General features: G+C 38.2%; 3 protein-coding genes across 3 annotated transcripts; all 3 read left to right on the top strand.

Moving 5' to 3' along the window:
• The first annotated feature begins 202 nt into the window (after positions 1-202).
• On the top strand, positions 203-2,346 carry LOC108701509 (hemoglobin subunit alpha-3-like). Its single transcript, XM_018236267.2, has 3 exons — positions 203-358; positions 1,338-1,542; positions 2,125-2,346. Exons 1-3 carry the CDS (start codon positions 264-266, stop codon positions 2,251-2,253), a joined length of 429 nt encoding a protein of 142 aa, XP_018091756.1. The 5' UTR covers positions 203-263; the 3' UTR covers positions 2,254-2,346.
• Positions 2,347-8,133: 5,787 nt separating this feature from the next.
• LOC108701510 (hemoglobin subunit alpha-5-like) lies at positions 8,134-9,617 on the top strand. The gene is made up of 2 exons (XM_018236268.2): positions 8,134-8,948; positions 9,348-9,617. The coding sequence occupies exons 1-2, from the start codon at positions 8,854-8,856 to the stop codon at positions 9,517-9,519; spliced, it is 267 nt and encodes an 88-aa protein (XP_018091757.1). The 5' UTR covers positions 8,134-8,853; the 3' UTR covers positions 9,520-9,617.
• A 6,779-nt stretch (positions 9,618-16,396) lies between these two features.
• hba2.L (hemoglobin subunit alpha 2 L homeolog) lies at positions 16,397-18,243 on the top strand. The gene is given in 3 exon segments (NM_001086277.2): positions 16,397-16,522; positions 17,409-17,613; positions 18,017-18,243. Coding segments are annotated over 3 exon segments (429 nt in total). The 5' UTR covers positions 16,397-16,427; the 3' UTR covers positions 18,146-18,243.
• The last annotated feature ends 521 nt before the right edge of the window (positions 18,244-18,764 follow it).

Raw genomic sequence — 18,764 nt, forward strand, 5'->3', positions numbered from 1 at the left:
TGATATTAATTAAGCACCAATATATACCATATCTATGAACTAATACATTTGTGTTTAGCATTGAATGCCATTTTTTTCAAAGGACATTTGCACAGCACATTTCGAACGTAGATAATATCTGGGTGGTGTTCGAAACTGACCAATGATGTTGAACAGCCGCCAGGTTCTGCTGACCCTTCCTCTATAAAACCTCAGGGATACAAGGGGCAGCACAAGCATTTCTCAGGTTTTCATCTGAAGCCAACTACCAGAACACAAGCAAGATGATTCTCTCTGATGCTGAGAAGGCTGCAATTGTGTCCCTCTGGGCAAAAGCATCTGGCAATGTCAATGCCCTTGGAGCTGAAGCTTTGGAAAGGTAACATTCCTCATAACTGGAAACAGTTCTTATCTGCCATCTCCTGCAAGTATCTATCTATCCTTCAAGTCTATCTATCTATCTATCTATCTATCTATCTATCTATCTATCTATCTATCTATCTATCTATCTATCTATCTATCTATCTATTTATCTATCATCTCCCTGTCTGTATCTATCTATCTCTCTGTCTCTATATCTATAGTCTATCTATCTATTTATCTATCGGTCTCTCTATTTATCCATCTCTCTCTGTCTATCTCTCTAAATATTAATGAAAATGAATTGTTACCAAGTAGTATAGATCAATGTATTGAAAATGTAGGCTTTTAGGAACTGTAAATTTGAAATATTTATTTCCCTTAAATTAGTAAAGGAAGAGTAACATCAAAAGAAATTGTTTAAAGTAATGAAAATATAATGCAGTGTTTCCCTGCACTGGTAAAACTGCTGTGTTTGCTTCAGAAACACTACTATTGTTTATATAAATAAGCTGCTGTGTAGCAATGGGAGCAGCCATTTAAATAAGAAAAGGCTCAGGTTACACATCAGATAGCAGATACGCTCTGTAGAACATAATGGTGTTATCTGTTATCCACCATTGAACCTGTGCCATATAGACTTTTTTCTGCCATTTCCACCATTATTACACATCAGCTTGTTTATATGAACTATAGTAGTGTTTCTGAAGCAAACAAGTCAGTTTTACCAGTGCAGGGAAACAGTACATGATATTTTCATTACTTTAAAACACTTTCATTTTTTGCTGTTACTGTTCCTTTAAAGTATTATGGTCCAAAATCAATTAGTTTGAAAATCTATTAAAATATGGTACTATATAAGCGTTATGTTAAATATATGCAAATTGCTCAGATTTGTGGTGCAGTGCATGCTGCATCTGTAGGAATTTGAGGTGACTTCTTATTCCTTATTTATGCACCTTTTAATAAAATACCTAAATGTAATTTTATTTCTGCAGGCTATTTCTGAGCTTCCCTCAGACTAAGACTTACTTCAGCCACTTTGACCTGAGCTCTGGCTCTCAAGATCTCCAGGTTCATGGAGGAAAGGTCCTGGGTGCCATTGGAGAGGCCACCAAACACCTGGACAACCTGGATGCTGCTCTGTCCAAGCTGAGTGACCTGCATGCTTACAACTTGAGAGTAGATCCTGGAAACTTTGGGGTAAGAGTTTAAATAAAGAAATACTCACAGTGGCTTCACTAGGTGTAAGCACCTGCAGCTCAGGACTGATACCCTGTACCCCAGATCTCATTATGTCACAGACCAAGACAAACAGCTGCTTACTGGCTTGGTAGTAAAATGCACTATACATGCATACTAAGCTGGTCTGCTGTTATGAATCATAAAACCATGGTTGGTGTAGGGCACTAGATTTAGACAAATAATGGACCTTTCTGCACCTATTCTGAGTGCTGTTGTGTTCTTGTTCACTCTTTGCAGTGAGGTTCTACAGTCGAGCACCTGATGCCTCAAAAGCAGTTTTGGTTGCACTGTAGCGTTACTTTATTTTTGGTCAAATAAGATGCATTGTTTCAAATATCCCCAATGAATGAAACATTATATTGATTTACAAAAACACTAAATAATGATTTGCATATATGTCCTATTTTCCAACAAATCATTTGAGTGTTGCTTAATTTTCCCTTTACTGGCAGAAAACCATCAAAACACCACAAAGCTACAGCATAATGTAAATGCAGATATATTAGTATTTTAGACTGATCACATGTCCTTTTCTTGCAGCTTCTGTCCCACACTATCCAGGTGACTCTGGCTGCCCACTTCCACGCTGAATTTGATGCCACAGCCCAGGCTGCTTGGGACAAGTTCCTCGCCGCCATCTCCACTGTTCTTACCTCCAAGTACAGATAAGCCTGTGACAATAACACATCACATCTATGGACCATTTCCAGCAAATCCACTGCTGTGTTCATTGTGTTAATAAAACCATTTTCTTATAAACCATTTTCTGTCTGTGTTGTGTGTCTAAGCTACAGTAAGTGCAAGCAAATCCTATAGTATAATTCTTTTTGCATTAAGAGCTGCTCTGAATCTCTTTGCAATTTCAAATATCCCTGGGTTAAAGGGGCTGTTCACCTTCCAAACACTTTTTTCAGTTCAATTGCTTTCAGATTGTTCACCAGAAATAAAGACTTTTTTCAATTACTTTCCACTTTTTAATTTTTACCATTTCTTCAAAATTGAAGTTTAAAATGTAATGTCCCTGTCTCTGGTATTTGAGTCTGGCAGCTCAGTAATTCAGGTGCAGATTCTGCGATGTTACAATTCTGCAACATTTTCATCCAGCATCTCTGGATTATTAGCAACTGTTGTATCAATACCAACAGCTGCCTTTAATAAAACCCAGGGATTTTGTTAAAGTAGAAATGTATCAACTAAATATATAAATTTGGAAGTTTACAGGGTCGCCGCCCCCCCTCCCAGAGCCGCTTTAGAAATTAAATAATGACACTATACACTTCAATATTAGAAAAACAATCACACATAGAAAATAGAGCAATTGCAAAAGGTCTTTATTTCTTGCGAACTATCTGAAACTATCTGAAACCAACTGAACTAAACTATCTGAAACCAACTGAACTAAAAAAAAGCGAACAACCCCTTAAATAACACATAAAACCATGTGTTTTATGTGTTATTTTCACTGTAACTAATGTTCCTTTTTCAGGGTCACTTAGTTGACAATAAATATATTTAATACATAATACATAGTGGACACAATATTTATTTACACAAATAATTGTGTGCGTTTCTTAAAATACATTTTAAATGTTTTTGAACATTCATCAAAAATAACAGGAAACTTATCTTTACTTGTAACACTTCCATAAATTATTGATTTTAGGTTGTGTTTCTTTCTGTTCTGTCTTTATTTATCTTTTGTGAGCCCCACTGATCTGCCACTGTATTTGCACCATACCTGAACCCTTACACACACATAAAACTCATTTCTAGTCAGTTATATGTTTGTATTGTGTTTCCAAACAGTTTCAGGGTAATTGCACACTAGGCAATTTCTATCACTTTGTCAACACAGCATTCACTGTGCAAGATGTGGGCAAAACACTAGTCAAGGCAGTACTGAATTTTTTTTTTTTTTTGTTTCTATATTTTTTTTAGTGTGTCATTACACCTATTCTTCCAGGATTCATTAAGAGAACATTTATTTAACAGCTTACCTACATGCAAAATCATATCTTTCATGTGTTGCAAAATCTGGTTCTGCAGATAATGTACCTGATGTAAAAATGTTGTTTGTAGTTGCCTATAGTTTTACAAACCCCTACTGTATGCTGTTACACATACCATGTTTCACCTAAAAGAAATATCACAGACCTAGGAGCTTACATGCAGGGTTGGACTGGCAGGACACTGGCAATAAACCCAATGGACCCTGCTGACCCAAACCCGCTCCCAAATTATGGGTGCTGCCCCCTGATCTCCCACTCTGGCCCTATTGAGGCTACATAAAGAATAAACTACGTGTGGGGGCGGCAGAGGGGGGTTAAGAATGGGGAAGGGGGCCCAAAGAGGTGGAGGTGGGTTGGGATTTAGGGGACCCGAGTGGGAGTGCGGGTTCATGAGCTGGCAGCTGGTTCGGCCCGGAACCCCCCAATCTGACACTGTTTACATGATATTCATTTTCCTTTCAACATGCCTACAACTTAAGGTTACAACACACATACTTTCCAAAAAGTGCAAATCACTAGCAAATGTTAAAACTCCACCTATCTGGATTTCATGCAGCAACATTGCAAATGGTGGGGTCATTTCAAGGCAAAAGTTTACTGACATACAACCTAGTTACATAGCAGCTGATGTTGAAAAAAAACATATATGTCATTAAAAAATTCAAATTCCTATAATATCGACTGTATCCAGAAGAAAAAATGGTTTTGAAGAGGTCTACAGTTTGCTTTAATGTTGATGTTAAACTGTATCCAGAGGAAAAAATGGTTTTGAAGAGGTCTACAGTTTGCTTTAATGTTGATGTTAAACTTTGGATATAGTATAATTCATATAAAGGATGAATGTATTTGTAGTCTATGCAATCACCTGCCTCTTTTTTGGTGAATTTTTCTCTATTCATTTTGAATGTGTATACACAAAGGGGCACTGTAATGTATGCTATATGTGCCAAGTACAGGGTCGTTGCAATGCTCTGAACTTTTTTATTTAATGTCACTGCTGAACTGATATGAGGCTGATTCTACCATGGGACCTTTATTTATGTACATTTTATGTAGTGCCATGTATAAAGGCCTTACTTTATTGAGTGAAGGACAGGGAGACTGAGCAGCAGGTGGTTGCTACATTTAACAAAGTCCATACAAAATATTTACTACTATTTTTACTACTATCTGGTAATTTCTATTGCACAAGATGGTCTTGTGATGTCACAACGTCATGATTACTGTCAATTACGACCCAAGGATGTCATAGAAGTTTTTTCTGTGGCCGCTCCTGTCCCTATAGTGATAGATGGGCCTTAAACAGAAATATTTACAGTTACTGATCACTAAGCGAAGTGGCACACATGTAGATCTACACTATCCTCGGACAACCTTTCCTAAAAGCCAACATTAGGTTTGCTGCAAATAAAACACTCTACATGTGGTGATCTTGCATAATCATGGAAAAATGTAAGGGTAACTGGTAGACCTGCATTTAACATCAGCCAGAAACAGGTTATTGGTATAGGACCCATTATCCGGAGACCTATTATACAGAAAGCTCCGAATTACGGGAAGGCCATCTCCCATAGATTCCATTTTATCCAAATAATCCAATTTTTAAAAATAATTATTTCCTTTTTCTCTGTAATAATAAAACAGTACATTGTTCTTAATCCTGGATTATATGTCCTAAATGACCAATGAGGTGTGTGTACAGGTGCATCGCCTGTATGGCTGCTGCAGCAGAACAGTGGCCATATTGTGCAACCCGATAAAGAAATTACATCTCCCAAAAGCATTATTGAAATACTTATCTTACAGCTCCCATCCATTCATACAACAAGGCTTCCACCTAATGTCTTAACAATACATACCCACAACACAATGCAGATACAGTACCTCATCTTATTATCCAGGCAATTCTCTTAGGCACACACTTATGCAGTCACGTGACTTGGTGCAAATCAGAAAAGGTAATACAATTTAAAAAAATTCTGATGCATACCAGGATCTTAAAAAAATGACTTATTTATTATATCAAAGTTTCGGGTCCCCCCCACCTTGATAAAGGTCCCTGGTAAGGAGAGATTCCATAAATGCACTGTTATTATCACTGATGAAAAAGCAAATCCATAAAAAATTAACAATTGGTTGTTTAAATAGGACTCTATAGGAAATGGCAATAATTTCTGGATAATGTGTTTCAAGATAAAATATTCCCTTCCTGTACTATAAAACTCACCCAGAGTAGAAAATCCGGTCTTGATACCTGTTCAATTTTAGCTACAGTATAACATATATAAAAAGATCCACAAAATTTGATCAGGTGCAGTAACCCATAAAAATGAATGAGTTTTATTTTTAAACAGATTACCAGTAAACACTACAGCTGATTGGCATGGGTGATTAACCTTGTAGCAAACTATGCACCTTTTATTACATAACCTTTAAAGTGCATAATGTAGGGAATGTTAGAAACCATTATGTCTATAGGAGAGAACTTCTGTAAAGTGAACATGTAGATTTGAGACAAAGCTTTGCTAATATGATGAGTCATTGTTTGCATGGACCAGTATATGATAAGACTATTCAGTTCCATTATCATTCCCGTCACTCTCTACATACGTGACTTACTGTATGTGGAGATAATTTATATCAGACAATATAGATTCCTATTTCTTTGTTTAGAAGATAAGAGTTTGGGCGTAAGGTATATGAGCCAATAGAAAAGTGACTATGTTACAAAGAAATATGTCTATTAAATAATTGCCCAGTTTCAGACATGCTATATAGGTATAGGACCTGGGGTTTTCTGGATAACGTTTCTGTAATTTGGATTTCCATATTTTAAGTCGGTTAAAAAACTATTTATATAGTAATGAAACCCAACAGGATTGTTTTGCCTCCAATAAGGATTAATTATATGTTTACCTATAAGAAACATCAGTGACATACAGGGATGAGAGCTATTATCTAGAATGCTTGGAACCTGGGGTTTTCTGGATTGAAAGTTTACCATAATTTGAATCTCCACAATTTTGGTCTTCTAAAAAATCATTAATTAAACCTAATGGGATTGTTTTGCCTCTAATAAGCATTAATTATATCTTATTACAAGGTACTGGTTTATAATTACAGAGAAATGACTAGATGCACTATGATGAAGCGCTCAAAACCCCTTGTATATAACTCACTTCTGATAGTGCTGGGCGCTGATCCAAAAGACCACTCTCGTGCAAAATGGTCAGGCAATCAAGATACAAAAATCCAGTAACACATTTGGTAAGGCTAGATAAAGGACCCAATGGGGCCTGAAACATTGCCTTCTGTATATGGGCTGAATAAACACATTTCTGCACTATAGCAAAGTAGATTTTTTAAACAAAGTTCACCAAAAGGAAGAGCTATTGTCCTGTTCAAGTCAATAGAGATGTGGAGTTTTCTTTTGTTTAATCTTTAGTCTATGGCATGTTCATGCAAAACCTTTAACCTTTAAATTAACTTTTAGAAAGATGTAGAGAGTGATATTTTCAAACAGTTTGCAATTGTTTTTTTTTTTTGTATTTTTTGTGTTATTTAGCTTTTTATTCAGCAGCTCTCCAGTTTGCAGTTTCAGCAATCTGATTGCTCGGGTCCAAATTACATAAATCTATTGATTTGAATAAGAGACTGAAATATGAATAGGAGAGGCCTGAATTGAAAGATGAGTAATTAAAAGTAGCAATAAAAATAAATTTGTAGCCTTACAGAGCATTTGTTTTTTAGATGGGGTCAGTGAAAGTCATCTGAAAGTTAAAAAAAAATGAGGAGAAGAAGAAGGCAATTAGTTATAAAAAACTATAAAAATTAACAATGAAGACTAGTGGTGGCCATAGACACACTGATAATATTGTATGGCCACATTTTCCTAAGATATTCGGTGCATGTATGGTGGGAGACGAGCTGACTGATAACAGAAGACTTAGATATTGGTCGGCTTGTCGATCGGCCCGGCCAGAACATTTTGATTGGGCACCTTTGAAGGCACTTGAACATCAGCCATTGTTAGTGCTGAATCGTCAGATACAGGTAGAATTCTATTGGGGGCCGGGCTATAAACTGTGCCTGTCATGATACCATGGGGGAACACACAGTGCATCTCCCTTGAAACGCTGGTGGGCCACACATTGCTCCTGTCATGAAACACTGGGGGGCCACACAATGCTCCTGCCATGAAACACTGGGGGGCCACACAATGCTCCTACAATGAGACGCTGGGGGCCACACAATGCTCCTGCCATAAAACACTGGGGGGCCACACAATGCTCCTGCCATGAAACACTAGGGGGGCACACACTGCTCCTGCCATGAAACACTGGAGATCTCAGGCCAAGATTTGTGGACAAGCCAAAAAATCTGGGGACCGGCATACTGCCCGCTGGTCACATGTGAACTGGGGACTGGGCTAAAGATTTTGAATCCCCCATCAGCCCATTCCCCAGTGCCAGAAATCGGCAGCAGCGGGGAACAGGTGAGGCAGTAGTGGTGTGAGCGGGGGGAGGGGGGGCTGTGAGAGAACAGTGAGGCACGCTTGGGTGTGCAAGAGGCCTAGTGGTGCTTTGGATTGAAATCTGACGCTTGGTTGTCTAAAAAGGACATGGCAGTTATAATTTTAAGAGATTTCTGGATGTTGAGTTTCCAGATAAGAGAATCCATTCCTGTACAAGAAAACTCACACAGAGTAGTACATCAGATCTTGATATCTGTTCAATTTTGGCCTCCGAATTTACAAAATTTGCTGAGGTGCAGTAACCCATAGCAATGAATAAGAGTTTTATTTTTAAACAGATTACCAGAAATACTACAGCTGATTGGCTGCCATGGGTGATTAGCCTTGTAAAAAACGTTGCACCTTTAATTACATTACCCTAAAAGTGCATAATGTAGAAATGTTGGAAACCATAATGTATAATGTCTATAGGAGAAAACTTCTGTAAAGAGAACATGTAGATTTGAGACAAAGCTTTGCTGCTATGATGCGTCATTGTTTGCATGGACCAGTATATGATAAGACTATTCAGTTCTATTATCATTGCCGTCACTCTCTACATACGTGACTTAATGTATGTGGATATAAATTATATCAGACAATATAGATTCCTTTTCGTCATTTCTTTGTTTAGAAGATTAGAGTTTGGGCATAAGGTATATGAGCCAATAGAAAAGTGACTATGTTACATTTTTGCCTTTAAAAGGTAGTAGTTCAGTTGCAGAATACCTGAGCCACTTATCCAAAATGACTTTCTCTAGTGCTGAAAAGGCTGCTATTGCCTCCCTCCGGGGTAAGGTGTCTGGCCATACCGATGAAATTGGAGCTGAGGCTTTGGAGAGGTAAAGTACTGTGTTTTTTATACTGATTAATAAAATAGTTTATTTATTTTATATTGGCAATACATTGCTATTTATGTGTGCAAGTTTATATGTTTGTCTATATTCCTATATGCATCTACTCCTTCCTTCATACAGTTTATTTGATAACAGGTTTTTTTTTTATAATGAAGTATTGTTTTTTGTTGCTATGATCAAAGGGCTACAGAAATAAATTATTCAACTTGATTCACTGTTATGAAAAGTCTTGAAGTAATTACAATTTTCAATGCTTTATTGTAAATATAATTGCAACAGAAAGTAGCATTTGTTTATCCTTTTCTATGGCAGAAGTCAATGGTTAAGCAGCTAGCAGCACTGCTCATCTATACCCAAAAATAAACTGGTTGATATATTTTGCAGGTTGTTTTTGAGCTACCCTCAAACCAAGACCTACTTCAGTCATTTTGACCTGAGCCACGGCTCCAAGGATCTCCGTGGTCATGGAGGAAAAGTGCTGAAGGCCATTGGAAATGCTGCCAGTCACTTGGATGATATTCCTCATGCTCTGGCCGCATTTTTAATTACAGCATAAAAATATAGATTCTGTAATATTTGTAAATTCAAGTGAAGCAAAACAATGTATGGAAAGTGGACAGTAATTAAAAGAATAAAAAAAACATAAAAGTAAAACATGCTGTGCATTTGGTGGTCATTACATCACTTTGTTAATGCCATTGTTGGAGATAATATTACTATTTCCTCTACCTATAAATGAACCCATAACTGCTATATCTTATTGACCCAAACTTCATAATATTCATTCACAGTATTGGCATGTTGTGCTGACAAGTATCCCATTAGTTTTATATTCTTCTTATTACAAAGCTCCTCTAAGGTGAGGGATACAATTTATTTCCCTTTAGAGGGTTTTGTAATAAAAGGAACTAAGTTTGCTCAGAGCACTAACCAGTAGTTACCAATCAGCAGGTTGAATTTACTGGTCACCTATTTAAAAGCAAACATCTTATTTTTTTTCTGTGGGTTACCACGGGCGGAACTAGGGTTAAGTGAAAGAGGCACCTGCCTATGCAATGATAGGGGGACGCTAAGCAGGTACCTCTTTAGTAAGCCTGGCTGTATTCCTTCACTTGCTAAAAAGCCATCAACTCCTTAAAGTATCTAATGTATCAGCCTGTACAACTGATTTAGGAAGAGAATTACACATCTTTACAGCTAAAAAAAACCATTCTGAATATTTAGCCAGTGCCCTGGGTCAGCCGGAAGTACCTACTGGTAAATAAAGCATTAGAGATATTATTATAAGATCCCCTTATATATTTATACATAGTTATCATATCACCCCTCAAGCGCCTCACCCCCTAAAGCTCCATACCTTTTACCAGTTTAGTTTCCCTTCTCTGTACCCTCTCTAATTCAACAATATCCCTTTTAAACGCTGAAGGTCAAAACTGTACGGCATATTCTGGCTGGGGCCTTACCAGTGCTCTATACAGTGGAAGAATGACCCCTCCTCCTGTGACTCTATGCCCCTTTCAATACAGCTCAAGACCTTATCTGCCCTTGAAGCTGCAGACTGGCATTGCTTGCTACAGCCAAGTTTATTATATACAAGATCCTTTTCCATTATGGATTAGCCTAGTGCAGTTTTATTAAGGGTATAAGTGGATATTTTTACATCTCAGGTGACCACTTTACATTTAGCAAAATCTTATCTGCCACTTAATCTCCCCAGATTGCCAGTTTGTCAAGATCCTGCTTCAAGGATGCAGCATCCTGGATGGAATTAATTGGACTGCATAATTTTGTCATTTGCAAACACTGATACATTACTTACAATAACCCCCTTCTAAGCATTATTGGACTGGGCGCCAGGAAAAAACCCGGTGGGCCCCGGCTCTCGTGACCCAGACCCGCTCCCTGCCCCGATCTCTCTCTCCGGACCCCAATCGCAACAAAAAAGATATGCACATGCACACACAGGTGGGTGAAGGAGGTCATGCTGAAGGTGGCTGCAGCCGGGGCCCAGAGGGGGACCCTGAGACAGCAGCCTGGGGGGGGCCTTTGCCCCCAGTCCAACCCTACCCCTAAGTCATTAATGGACAAGTTAAATAAAAGTGGACCCAATGCCGAGCCCTTAGGGACCCCACTTAGAACCTTAAACCAAGTAGAGAATGTACCATTAAAAACCACCCTCTGTACCTGATCCTGTAGCCAGTTTAATATCCATATGCAAACGTCTTCATTAAGCCCAACAGACCTTAGTTTAGAAAGCAGTTGTTTGTGGGGTGCGGTATCAAACGCTTTGACAAAATCTAAATAGATCTACTGCCCCCCCCACTGTCCAGCATCTTACTTACCTCATCATAAAAAGCAATCACATTTGTCTGACATGACCTATCCTTCATAATGCCATGCTGATTGCTGCTCATAATGCTATTCACCAGGACAACATTTTTAATTGCGATCCCTTAACAAGCCTTCAAATAATTTGCCCACCACAGATGTCAAATTTACTGGTCTATAATTGCCAGGCTGAGATCGTAATCCCTGTTTAAATATAGTAATTACATAATCTTTTCTCCAATCCATAGGTAACATACCAGATGAAAGCGAATCAGATAAAACCAGACTGAACTAAGCTCTCTTAGAACCCAACAGTATATTCCATCAGGCCCTGGCACCTTGTTCACATTCATTTTTATTAAAGCTTTATGAACCATATCCTGAGTCAGCCACTGACTAGATTGAGCTGAACCAACAGTGCAGCTATGAGGTGAGCCTTGCAACTTTGACTCCTCTATTGTATACGATGAAGAAAATAATTTATTTTGCACATTTGGCTTTTCAGTATCTGTTACAGTCATACTGGTACCATTATTTAAAGGAGCCACACTCTCAACCAACATATTTTTACTATTAATATACTTAATTTTTTGTGGGTTAGTCTTAGCTTCTGCCTCTTTATAACTCAGCAATAGAACTGCCTATAACAGTGAGAAAGAAACAGTATAACAGCCTGCCAGATACATTTACAGAATACACAGTCTGGCCTGTCCTGACAGCAAATAGAAGTGTCCATTGGTCAGTCATGGATTAGGTTAATCTGTCAGTTTTAATATATAAATAAACGTCCCACATAGGAGTTCTATGGATAAATTCTGCATTTTGAGGAAAAAGCATAGTGCATTGACCCAGCACGGAGTATGTGTCTTAACATGTTTGCCTTTTTACATACTGTATGTCCTCCCGGTATATACAGCACCCAGAAGATTTTTTAAAAGTCCCATAAACCACCATTATATTTAAACTAGAGCAGGGGTCCCCAACCTTTTTTACCCATAAGCCACACTCTAATGTAAAAACTGTTGTGGACCACACAAGCAAGAAAAAATGCATTGGGTATGCTAAATAAGGGCTGTGATATACTAATTCATAGCCCCATGTGTACTGCTAGCCTACATGAGGCTTTCTAGGAGTAAACCTGTGTCTTCGTGGCTCCAAAACTTAAGCCAGGAATTGGCAAAATGTGCACTTACTATGAGGCCACTGGGAGCAACATCAATGGGAGCAGAGAGCAACATGTTGCTCACAAGACATTGGTTGGGGATCACTGCGCTAAAACATCCACAGTGATAACTGGTATATGAAAAGCTTTTTCAAATTTGTAGCCCCTTGTTAACTTGCATTGTATTCATTTCAACGAAAACTAACTACAGCCAAAAAAAAAATATGTAAGTTGCTCCCACACAAGATTACGCTTGAACTTGCTACATGAATAACCGCTGGTGATTACTGAAAAACAACCGTCGTGTGACTGATGCACCCCACCACCACACAGAAAAGGTAAACTAACTTTAAAATACAAAATCCCCCAAAATAGACGCTTTGCTTGGAAAAAAAATTTGCAAATAAAGGAGAAAAAGACCTGTTTTTGACACTAAGGGCAGACGATATAACTTTTCCTTATGAATGTAATTGTTATAATTGCCTCGGTATGTTTTTTTCTATAAAATATTTGAATTTCTTTGAGTCATGATTTTTAACAAGTAGGAATAAGCTGCCACGGGCACGATAAAGACAAGCCTTTCAGCCCCTCCTTACTGCACAAGGCACAAACATATTGCTTGCTCTGATACTATCTACAAAACAAAGAGCTGAGTATTGGCCTGCTTACTCTGCTCAGAATGTACCAGAAAGGTTTTCAGTTATATCTGTGAAGGAAATATTTAAATACTGGAAATTTACAATAGCTGAAATAATGACTTTAATATATAATATACAAGTAAAGTACTGTATCTATACTTATATGTTATATGACAGAAAGCCTATACATTGAATAATGCACTCACAAAAAAACCCCAGAAAAATGCAGGAGGTGAGATTTACACTTTACCAAATACCACATGCTGACCAGGTAATAAGTATATCAATGTCAAGGTGCAATGAAACATGGGGCTGATTTACAAATGACCGGTACTTAGTCTCAAGGGGTTTCAATGGATAACTGATCACTACTTAATATGTAAAGAATTTTCATGCTCTGTTAAATGTATCAAAATAGAAGTCCAAATCAGACTATTATAAGCAAACGATCTCATAAAGAGGGTATAAGTACACTTACCTTTCTTTCTCCCCTCTGTCCTATCCCTTCCCCTTTCATCATCCCTCCTTTTCTATCCTGTTATGTCTGCTGGAAGGACTTACTTGTGTAGAAAACATCAAAGTGTTTGTATTATTAAGTGTTAAGTATTGTCCCCTTGCACATTTATGCATAGTTACCATATTAAAGGAGAAGGAAAGACTTCGTACACTTGGGGGTGTCAAATGTTAGGCACCCCCAGGGATTGTATTGACTTACCTGAAACCCCAGGCAGGTGCTCCTATCAGGAGAAAACTGCACCTGCCTGGGGTTATTCCAGTGAGTCCAGTTATTCCATTCCGGCATATTCTTTCTTCTAATTTCCTGGGGCAAACACATGCACAGTTAAACGAGATAGCCGACTTTTTAGTTAAAGTTTGCTTTTTCGTCCTACTGCACATGCACAGCCGCGCAAAGGAAAGAGGAAGACGGAAGAGAATCGCTCCGTGGTGCCCACTGGTATAACCCGGGTCGTGCAGTTTTCTGCTGATAGGAGCACCAGCCCGGGGTTTCAGGTAAGTAAATACAATCACTTGGGGGTGCCTAACATTTGGCACCCCCAAGTGTAAGAAGCCTTTCCTTCTCCTTTAAACCTCAAGTGCCTCTTTGCCAGCATAACCAACCCTTCTATACCCTTTACCAGCTTAGTAGACTGTCTTTGGACTCTTTCTTATTCAATAAAACCCATTTGTGTATTGAAGACCAAAATCTCACAGTATATTCTAGATGGGGCTTTACCAGTGTTTTGTAAAAGGGAAGAATGACCCTCATCTCTAGGGAATTTATACACCTTTTAATACAGTACAACCTTGTTTGTCTTTGCAGCTGCTGACTGGCATTACTTGCTACAGCCAAGTTTATTATGCACAAGTTTTACCACAAGTACACCAATGCCCGTCTTCATTATGGATTAGCCTAAAGCAGTCCCTTTACTGGTATTAGTGGTTTGTACATTTTAACATCCCATGTACATAACCTTGTAATCAACATTGAATATTAAATGCCAGTGTGTCAAGATCCAACTGCAAGTATGCTACATTCTGAAGTAATTGGTCTGTGTAGTTTTGTGTCATCTGTAAACTCTGTGTAAGATTCAGGTTAGCTGGGACCATAGCTATGGCACTGTGTGAGCACCCAAATTCAGTCTAATGCCACCTTTTAAAGGCACCTGTTGGCCTCATATAATTTCCCCCACCAAAGGTGCAAGCTAATAAAGCCCATACTATGGTTTGGGGAAATAGTGTTTTTTTTGCCCCGCCAGTGCTAGGGAGCTCCCGGTTCGAATGGCCATGTTGGTGCACACGCATGCACATAATGAGCGAATGCCACAACCTGCTCATTATGAGCATGCACGTGACGTCAGGCGCTCATTATGCACATGTGCTCTGCACGACAAGGCCGCTCGCACTGGGATCTCCACCCTGGTACAAGTGCCCTAGCTCTGGTGAAGCCAATTAAAAAAAAAATACTCTCACTGCCAACCTGAGTGCGGGTTCTATTTGACCGCATCTTTGGTGAGGGAAATTATTTTAGGCCAACAGGTGCCCTTTAAAGGAGAATTCAACCTGTTTGTATAAAAAAAAACCTTACCCCCCACCCCAGGTAGACCCCCCTCCCTCCTGCCGCCAGGCTAACTAATTATCTCAAAATAACACAGGGCTAATCCATTAACAAGACTTCCACCCCTACCCTACACAGACCCCCCTCCCTCCTCCCCCAGCCTAAGTGTTCCCCCGGGCAAACTTTTTACTTACCCCTCGGTGCAGATTCAGGCATCGGAGTTCAGGCGCTGTCTTCAGCCGATTCGATGACCTTCAGAATAATATAATAAGATAATGTGCAGTTGTCGCGAAACAGAAAATTGCTCCGACTGCGCATGCGCCGCTACACGGTCTCAATTACAAGATTACCGAAGAGAAGAAGATGCCACCCGTGAACTCAGCTGGACAGAATCTGCATGGAGGGGTAAGTAAAGACTTAGGGGCTTTTGCCTGGGGTAACGCTTAGGCTGGGGGGGGGAGGGAGAGGGGTCTATGTAGGGTAGGGGGGTAGGGTTTTTTTAACTTTTGGGTTTGCTTCTCCTTTAACAATACATAACCACAAAAAGCAGATGCCTCATCCTATTACATCTATGCCTGTAAAAGAAGAAACAATATTGTACCACAATATTTCTCTCCCCTTATTCCAGGAGTTACATAAAATATTTTAACACAAATGAACTTATTTTACTACCTGATACCAGCACTAGTCAGTGGTAGGGGACCAATTATCCAGACTGCTTGGGACCTGAGGTTTTCCAGATAACGGAAGTTATCTGGGAAACGTAGTTTAGAGTTTCATACCAGAATCTACTAGCTACTAATAAGTCTACTAGAAACTCATTTAAACATTAAATAAACCCAATAGGCTGGGTTTGCTTCCAATTAGTATTAATTGTGTCTTAGTTTGGATCAAGTACAAAGTACTATTTTATTATTACAGAGAAAAATAATTTTTAAGTCTATTTTTAATTCAGAGCTATCTGGAAAAAGAACATGTACATGTTTCAGACAAAGCTTTGCTGCTGTGATGAGTCATTGTTTGCATGGACCAGTATATGATAAGACTATTCAGTTCTATTATCATTCCCCTCACTTTCTACATACGGGACTTACTGTATGTGGAGATAAATTATATCAGTATCAGAATAGATTCCTATTCATCATTTCTTTGTTTCAAAGATAAGAGTTTGGGCGTAACAAATATGGGAGCCAGTAGAAAACACATTCTGTGGCTTTAAAAGACAGTTACAAGTGAGCCATTGTAGTTCAGTTGCAGAATACCTGAGCCACTCATCCAAAATGACTTTCTCTAGTGCTGAAAAGGCCGCCATTGCCTCCCTCTGGGGTAAGGTGTCTGGCCATACCGATGAAATTGGAGCTGAGGCTTTGGAGAGGTAATGTACTGTGTTTTTAATATTGATTAGTAGAATAGTATCTTTATTTTATACGGTGTATTGAAGATACATTATATAAATTATATATTATATGTATTACTTAAATACATGTTTTTAAAAATACCACAATAAGTGTTCAAATAATTGCTGCTATTACCAGCTTTAATATCATAGTCAATTTTATTGATACTTTAATTATAATAATATAAAGAATAACAAATTCAAAAAAGATCATTCTATGGAAAGCCTGATAGTTTAATTTATATTTGGTGCAGCGTCTATGTTACAGGATCTCTCGATTTTTTGAAAAGTAAAAAATAGGTTTCTAAGCAACTTTCCAATATATAATGATTTTGAAAAAAAGTTGGCTTTAAGGTTATTATGTAAATATAATTGCAATAGACAGAAATGTGTGTGTATCCATTTTTTTTGCCTGCACCCTCTTCTGGTTCTGGCTTTTAAAATAATGCAGCCATTCTCCAGCTCTGTATAATAATAATAATAATGTAGCCATTCTCCAGCTCTGTATAATAATAATGTAGCCATTCTCCAGCTCTGTATAATAATAATAATGTAGCCATTCTCCAGCTCTGTAAATCAAATGGCTTCTGCTCATTTTTTAAGGAATCAGATCCAGCAGAGCAGAGAATATAAACAGCTAGACAGATTCAATTAATTACAATTATTATTATTTTGTTTTGTTTTTTTACAAATAACTTGTATGTATAAATTTGGCAAAGTGTTCAATTCTAATGTCTCATTAGTTGATAATGGAACCTAACTACAATTGAACTTGTGCAGCTCAGCACATATGTTCATTAATGAACCCCTTACTCTTGTAAAATATCATTTGTTTTTATTCTGAATGGTTCATATTTCTTTGCAGGTTGTTTTTGAGCTACCCTCAGACCAAGACCTACTTCAGCCATTTTGACCTGAGCCATGGCTCTAAGGATCTCCGTTCTCATGGAGGAAAAGTGGTGAAGGCCATTGGAAATGCTGCCACTCACATAGATGACATTCCCCATGCTCTGTCCGCTCTCAGTGACCTGCATGCCTTCAAACTAAAAGTTGATCCCGGAAACTTCAAAGTAAGTAGCGAGGGCAAATCACTTCCCATTTATTGGCCCAGTGGAAAGGGTTAACTGAGTCTACTAGGAAAAGTTTTAGTTATTTTCTGGGCAACACTAAGCAACATCTCTATTATAAAATGATATCAGTTTAATGAAAAGTAATAATGTCCCTCTTTTAATAATCTGCAATCTACATGGAGGGACACATAGAACTTTTGTTATGCTGAGTTGCTAGCCCATTGTGTTGAAAGCATGGAGGCAATGCATGTAGTGTATATTCATATGATTACAGATTATACCGGAATAAGTAATTGATTTGGACACATTGTTTTATTAAAGTTATGCTACCTGGCTAGAGACACTGGAATGTTGTACCATTGGCCTCTAATGCAATTATATATATATATCTTCTCTCTTGTAGCTGCTGTCCCATGCCATCCAAGTGACTCTGGCTATCCACTTCCCTGCTGAATTCAATGCTGATGCACAAGCTGCCTGGGACAAGTTCCTCGCCGTTGTCTCCGCTGTTCTGGTTTCCAAGTACAGATAAACAACAAAAGGCAAATGATGAATATACAGTTTCGGGTGTTCCACGCCCTTAAACCAGTGGCAATTGATTCATCAATAAAGCTTTAAACTCATTTTAAACTGTTTTGTATTTTAATTATTTAATAAATGGTTTCATTATGTGGGTATTAGTTAAAAACAACACCAACAGAATAAGAAAAAAGTGTTCTTGTTATAAAGGGTTATATATGAAATGAATGTTCAGGTTTTCAGAGGAGCTATATAAGAGACAACAGTGAGTAATACTTACACTTCTTTGCAATCCATGTGACAAACTATACACAGGGCAGTATATGTATTAAAGATTCACCACTATATTCACCAAAAGAAAACTCCAAAGTCATATACAACTGTTTAAGCTAAGGGGTCCTCTTCTGGTGAATTGCCTGTTTAGCCATCAATAAGTATGCCCACGTGACTGCCAACATTTTGTGTTTATTCTAAATGCCATTTAAAGTGGCAACAACTGGTTCCATTTAGGAGGAACAAAATAACGCATGGGGTACAGGGGTTCATATTTATGAGGCTTTGCAAATTAAATCAATGGTCATCTGTGACTTGTGTTCCCACAATGATGTTGTCAATATTTATGGAATATTTTC

This window comes from Xenopus laevis, chromosome 9_10L (genome assembly GCF_017654675.1).
Source record: "Xenopus laevis strain J_2021 chromosome 9_10L, Xenopus_laevis_v10.1, whole genome shotgun sequence".
NCBI classification, from domain to species: domain Eukaryota; kingdom Metazoa; phylum Chordata; class Amphibia; order Anura; family Pipidae; genus Xenopus; species Xenopus laevis.